The sequence below is a fragment of the Pavona decussata genome, unplaced genomic scaffold, assembly GCF_977016875.1.
Source record: "Pavona decussata unplaced genomic scaffold, jaPavDecu1.1 SCAFFOLD_87, whole genome shotgun sequence".
Lineage (NCBI taxonomy): Eukaryota > Metazoa > Cnidaria > Anthozoa > Scleractinia > Agariciidae > Pavona > Pavona decussata.
The window spans coordinates 1,426,261-1,433,386 of record NW_028145504.1 but is presented as its reverse complement, the minus strand read 5'-3'; the positions used below and the strand labels follow the sequence as shown (position 1 = coordinate 1,433,386).

At 39.7% G+C, this 7,126-nt stretch overlaps 1 protein-coding gene across 5 annotated transcripts in view; it reads right to left on the bottom strand.

The window, feature by feature from the left end:
• Positions 1–4,176: 4,176 nt before the first annotated feature.
• Positions 4,177–7,126, bottom strand: part of LOC146474683 (uncharacterized) — a 74,435-nt gene continuing 71,485 nt past the window's right edge. For 2 of the 5 annotated variants that reach the window (XM_085116421.1, XM_085116422.1), the window contains exons 5-7: positions 6,388–6,569; positions 5,484–5,584; positions 4,177–5,036 (exon numbers count right to left, since the gene is read on the bottom strand). In XM_085116421.1, the coding sequence (XP_084972547.1) occupies positions 4,994–5,036; positions 5,484–5,584; positions 6,388–6,569 (326 nt within the window). In that variant the 3' untranslated portion in view covers positions 4,177–4,993. Of the gene's footprint in view, positions 5,040–5,483; positions 5,585–6,386; positions 6,570–7,126 lie in introns of all 5 variants that reach the window. The other 3 variants (XM_085116425.1, XM_085116427.1, XM_085116424.1) reach the window with 3 other exon arrangements.

Below are 7,126 nucleotides of genomic sequence, written 5' to 3'. Positions count from 1 at the left end.
CCTCTGGATGATTCGCGGTTATAATTAATATGCAGGAAAAGCAGAACTTAGCAAGGGTTGTTGGAGTCCAAAACAACAATTAAGGGGTAACCATGAACTTTACAGAGATGCTGTATTATATTATACATTGTTATGCTATTTAGAGCTTTTTCGAAGAGTGTCAGTGCTTAATTATCTCTGGTTACACCCAATTTGGCCTTGCTAAGATCTACTATTCCCACATGACCATGAACTGCTTAAAAATACCTCTGTATTAGAAGGCATCGTCCTTAATATTTACCTTTTTCACCTTTTCGGATTCAGTTTTTGACTTCATTCCTTGATTGGTCTGTGTTGGGTGCAAAAAGGGTAAAGGACGCTTTCTTTCACTTGGTAACCCGTGGCACATGACCCCCCCCCCCCCCCCCCCCCCAAGCCTTGAGCAGCTGGTGTTGATCGCCGCATTATAGTCTAGATCAATGCGCGCGTCAATATCTCGACAGTAGGTGCTGGTCGAGATAGGCATAGAGCAGCCTACGTTTATCTGAGAAGTTTCTGGTCGAGAAAAAAGTCATGTACAATTGCACTCGGATTAGCCTCCTCTCGCACGTGAGAGTCGTGCACCCCACCCACTCTTGAAACTCTGATCTGCGCAGGTTCACCTTGGTGGAACGCTTTGCCACCAGAATTTTCAGTGTAGAAACGTAAGGTGAAAGGACAAAACCCTTGACACGTTTACACGAAGCTCGGTGCATGGTCTTATTTAGGAGGGGGAACGTGAAAAATGCTTTATGATCATGCTATAAGTGGTACAACACTTTATCGTAGATTTTAACCCTTTTTTAACAAAAAAAAAGCACATCTGCTACGTTTTTATATCGTTTTACCCCCCCCCCCCCCTCCCCAACCCTAAAAAAATCGATTTAAATAAATCGTTCGTTGAGACACAGGGTGATGGATAAAAGGAGTGGGGTATGTTAAGTTTCTACCTCTGACATAAACAAAGTTGTAAACGCAAGCTCGGTTCTGTCGGAAACTCACTTTTTCAAAAAACACATTTTCGGCGCGTTTGGCTTAGCGATATCTAGTCAAATCCTCCCAGTTGTCCCAGTTCAAGAACTTGCCACACTTTGTATTTGAGTTTCCAATTCTATAGACAAAGTTTCCCACTATGCATGTACGCTTGCCCAGATTACCCATGATCTCCTAATAAGCGCGAAGTGGCCTATCTGATTGTCAGTCATTTCTAGTTTTTGAGCCATTATATAAACAATAGCCTCCATATGGCGCGAAAATATGCGCAGATATTTGTCCGCGGACATGATCTGTTCCGAGAAGCGAACAGTTTCCCGAGAGCGAAGCTTGAGGAAAACTGTGAGCTTTGAGGAGCAGATAATGTCCAAGTTCAAATATCTGAGCATATTTTTTAAGTCAAATGGAGGCTATTGTGTTTATTATCCTTCAAATATCTTTCGCAACGTGCGGGAATCTCGCGGGAATCGGCAGGATCTGCCATTCTGTCATATGTCAATCCGACGTCAAAGTTTGTCAGTTGGCTTCCAACATCTCCACGTCAGATTTCGCTTCAGGTCAAAAGCGTTTGTTTGGGGAAAAGGTAAAACATTTGAGAGGAAAGTAAACTTGTTTAATTCCGTGAAAGACAAAAGCAAGATACAAGTGGCGGATAAGGTTACAGGGAATCTAACTACCTCTCGAGAACAAGCTAAAGATCACTGAAAGCGAAAAACTGTTAAGTATCGCATTCCGTAAAAAGTGTAAACTGCCGTCAACGAAACAGCCGGCGCTTTGTCGTTCTGTTCCTTTATCTCGTGTTCAATTGGAGCAGCACTTTATATCGAAAATACAATTGTGGAATTTGCTAGCCGAAAACGACCTGTGAAGAAATCGAAGCTGAACCTGCAGTCGAATACGACGCCACCGGTTGTTTTTGCTGGATTCCATCAAAGCGCTTTCTTTGCTAACTTGACATTGAATGGAGCCAGCAACGAAGTCGTTCACAATCACTGAGGATTAAACTTGTTGTTCGAGAGAAGGACAAGCTGCTTCTCTTCGTAGAGAATTTCGACATCTCGGGGTATCATGGCTGGTTTCTGTTTCGTGGACGAGATTTTATGTTCGCGAGCGATCTCGACCAGGTGAGCATTGATAGCATCATTTACCGGCTTGAACTCTGTCAGTAATGGTACTGAAATTTATGTTTTCGTTATTTAAATTCCTTATATCCAGGCCAGCACGAATTTGCTCTCATTGAATTACAACTGTAATATCTGCCGTCGTGTGAGCGAGCTTCGAGCTTATTAATTAAACTCGTTTAATAGCTTGTTGATGGCTTTTTCATTTCGCCAGACTGAAAGAAAACCATAAATACTCTTAAATGAGATGGGCTTAAACTTTTCGTCTTTCATACTTTTCAGTTTTACCACATTTTTAATTCAAGGACTGTTAAACAGAGTTCAAACCAAGAGAAAATGTCGCAAATACGAGCTTGAGTATTTCAACAATTCGTTTACGAACAGCTTACCGTCAAAAACGTTTAGAGCGTATGTTGTTTTCTGGTACTGGTTTATCGATCAGCAGGTTTATGTCTTCTTCTGTCACAAAAGCAAACCGTTCCCCCATCTTGACATTCATTTTAATTGCAAACTCGACGCTCCTTGAAGTTTTTGAAATTGGGGAATATCACTTGGGGAATATCCTCGGATATTCCCCAGTTTTAGCTGGGGTATATTCGGTCACGTGAGGCGTTTAGACCAATCGCGCGCGAGCGAAAATATTTGATGGATTATAAATCATATTATTTATACATTTTTCGTTCTTCAAATCTAGACCTTTAACAATGTTTTCGGCACGCGCGCTCTGGAAAAGTGACATTTAATACGGTCTCGACAGTTAAATTTAGCGTTTTTTGAAGCGTAAAAATCGTCGGTATTTTATTTCCCATACAAAGTCTTATAATGCGTTCAAATTATCAACGGCTGTCTGTAACCCAATACCGCTTGCACTCAAAGGTCATCGTCTCACTAGTTATTAATTATCACACGCTCTCTAGTGACGCCGCGAACTTTGCAGTTTTATTCGTTTTATTGAATGAAAGTTAAATTTAGCGTTTTTTAAACTTCATAATCGACAGTATTTTATTTCCCATACAAAGTCTTATAATGCGTTTAAATTCTCAAATGGCTGCTTTTGCACTTAAAGGTAATCATACCCACTAGTAATTAATTATTACACGCTCTCTAGTGACGCGAGCTTGGGATGCCTGTGCTTTCACACTCTTGCCCCTCTTGAGATCAATCGTGATTCAGTGCTTTTCTGTGGTTGGTCGACCTATACGCGAGCACGCGCAACGGCGACGACGGGCGCAACATAACACCACAAAACAATAGGTTTAATGAGCAAAAACAATCGCTCTGCACGTGCGTTTTATGTTTTTTTAAATTTCTTTGCCGTCCTCTGCAAAACAACAGGGAGTTTAAAAAACGAGGACGGCAAAGGTAACGAGAACGCCACAAAACAATGGGCTTAATGAGCAAAAACAATCGCTTTGCACGTGCGTTTTACATTTTGGTACATTTCTTTGCCGTCCTCTGCAAAACAACAACGTAAAATGACCAAATTTTAGGTTTTCTCGAGAACGGGAGCGTATGACGCAAAATCTTCTTTATTTTTCCTTACTTTGACATCGTTCATACTAATTTAGTTCCTGGAGAGTTCGCCAGCATTTTCCAAGTTAAACAAATTTAAAAGATTGCGAAAGAGTTACAAAAACGAGAAGTTATATGTCTAAATGACGTTCTCGTTACCGTTGCCGTCCTCGTTTCTTAAACTCCCTAACAACTTGAAATGACAACATTTAAGGTTTTGTGGGAGAACGTAAGCACACGACGGCGAATTTTTCAATTATCCTTCCCTACTTGAACGCCGTTCCTATCAATTTAGTTCCCGAATACTTCGTCCACATTGTTCGACGAATTGGAATAATCGCAAAGTAGTAGAAGTAACGAGAACGTATATTTTCTAGTCACGTTTTCGTTGCCGTTTGTGTCGTCGTTGCCCAGCATTTGGGTACGCGCTTGTACCTTTATTTGCATACGACTGCAAATAACGAACTCAACTGCGCTAGTTTTTTTTGCAAGGAGACAGTAATGTTCATCGAAACGTCAAAATCCGTGTTGGTTTTTTTCGCACGTTCGAGCGATTTATTTATCAATTGCAACCGTTATCTAGTGAAAGGCGCTGCGAAGTTTATGCATTTTTATCAACTATACAATATTATGTCTGGACAACGAATGGTCTCATGCTTGTCTCTCGACGGCTAGCCAGCCTAGCTTGGGGTGTTGTCCATGCGTGATGTGTTCGCCCAACTATCGTCTTTGCTTAACATCCCACCACATACGCAGGCTGTCTACCGCTTGCTCCGATATTCCTGAGAAAGAGGCGGCTAAAGCCCCATTCACACCAACAAAACATGTTTAATTAAACATGTTTGATTAAACCAGGTTTAACAAAATGAAAATTGGTAACAGAAAGCTAAACCATTGGCTTTCAGATAAGATTCAAATAAACTTTAACTTATGCTTTCATTTATGCTAAATCTGTAGTCGACAAAAATCCGAATTCAGCTTTTATGAAGGAAACAATTTTAAACTGTGTTTAACTAAACAGCTTTTAAACTTGTTTAAGCCTTGGTGTGAATGGGGCATAAGAAAACTAACTTTTTGCCGATGCTACATCTTATTACGCTGAAAACGTTCCTGCGTATAATTTCTGTGCTTATATAAAATAAAATCAAGGCAGTTTTCTTAAGCTTTCAATCATCGATTTCTCTAAAACAGTAATCTTTGATTTTTAATTTGTCGTCGACGAGGTATCGTTAAAGTGTTAAAAAGGGATTTTACCCAGTTTACATTACTAGACTGCAAAACTTTACAATTAATCCAAGTTCAAGTTACGCTCGTGGATTAACAAGCGTAGACTGCGATACGCGAACATCCTATGGTTTCTTTAGGGAGCAGGCGTCTTTGGTCTTCTTTTCCCTCCTGAAAAAAAAAAAAAAAAAGAACCTAACCGTATTTTCTCACTCTTTAAAAAGATTAAACAAACCTTTCAACCCTGCCACTCGGGAGTTCCGGTAAGCCAGATTGCGAGAGCAATAACAGGAATTCTCGGACAAATTCAACATTTGGTTTGGTTGTTTTGTTTTCTTCGTCCTCAAGTCTTTTCAAAGGGACTAATACAAAACGAATCTACAAATTTCCCGGGAAATTTTGCTTAGAAATCCTCGGAGGCGCGTATTTTAAGACTTGAGATTTTCTTTACCCTTTAAAAACGAATTCTAATTTCTAAGTAAAGGCCTTACGAACAGACCTCCACCGGAATGAACCCGTTGGATGCCTCTGTTAGACTGCATCTCCATCGTCTTTAATTAATTTAGTTGGGTTGCAGGCAATTATCGTCGATCGTCGCGTTATTCATCAACTGACTTGCCTTGCTTCTTGGGATTTTTGTTTCCTCCCTTTTTGTCTTTTTTCTTTTCGCATTTCTTTGCCTTCGGGTTTAGTTTAAAGCCTTTTCCACACGCCTCCGAAAAGATGGAAAGAAACAAAATGCTGAACAGAACAAAAAAATAATTTAAAAAGGTGAAAATTACCTGTTCCAAAGTTCATAATAAAAAGACTGAGCCGTGGTTTACACATTGTGTAAATTGTGTCATACGAAAAAAATTAACCCAATCGCCAGAAAGATCACATAAAAATTAGTGAGTTTGCGAGGCGTCCTCCATCAAATCCATATAAAAGTCTCTAATTTTTCCAACTTTTGAACGCCTTCTACATTGAAATCTAACGACATAACCTCAAACTTAGTAAACTAACTAATTTCAATGTGATCTTTCTTGTGATTGACTCCAATTTCGTATTAAATGAAAATTTAAGAACTCGTTTCCCGTCTTCAATTGAATTTCGGAACGGGCAACACTGAACTAAAGACAAAGCATTAAAAAACCTGGCTTTCTATAAAAAAAGATCCAGTTGCCCATCGCCTTGCTAAAGCTATGGGGTCCAATAGAATTCACGAATTTTGGTCCGTCTCTGTCGTTCAGTTCCCCCGCCAATCGTTTAACATCATCGATTAATAGTTGTCTATTTCCCTTTTATCCGATCAAGTGCACCATGGGTAATCGAAGTATGAATGGGACAAAATACGATTTGGTCACGGAATTTCAAAAATAACTAGATCTTCAAATTTATGCTGTTTCATCACCGAGCTCACGAATGTTTCATGAACGTAGTTTAAAAAAAACAAGTTCAAAGCTCTTCTACTTTGTTTTGTTTGTTTCTTAAACATGTTAAACGTAAAAAGCTGCTTGTTGCACTGAGATACCATACCTTGGCACTGGGATTTGTCGCTGTTTGCGGATTTTCCAGCCTTTGCGGCTCTTGCACAGGGAATGCAGAATTTAGAAGCACGCTTTGCAGATAAAAACAATGCGAACCCTTTATCACACTTGAGGCAGGTGCCATTCTCACAGGCAGCGCACTTTTTGGGACAGGGAGCTTCTGTTGTATTTGCTGAAATAAAACGCATTTACAAATATGGAATTTAGCTTTAACAAGATGCCCCTAATGGCATTTACATGGAATGCTTAATGTAATCTCATTTATTACCCATTTTATGCTTCGGAGATTTTTAAAAACTATCCTCCCTTCGCAATTGAAGTAATTGAATGGTTTTATTCAGAGAGACTGCGTGATATTTTATCGTTGTGTTACTGGGAATCATACCGGAAATTACTCCGCAATAACGTCATGACCCCTCTGAAACTGGTCTGGCTTCCTTCGCGTTGAGTTATTTGATCTGTTTGTGAAAGCGTAATTTCTTCGGTGTGAACTTTCCCAATTTTCACCGTTTAAACTGTCGAGCACCCCTTAGAAGTTATTATTTCGATTTACCGCTTGAAAAAGGTTTGTTTTCTTTCTGAAAACGGCAGATCAGAGTCTTAAATTCATACATGTGGCCGCCATTGAACGAAAACAAGCTTCCAAATGAAGATTTACTTTGACGTCACACAGGTAAAGATGAGTGGGTCATCACGAAGTTATTCTTTCGATTTACCGCTTCACAATGG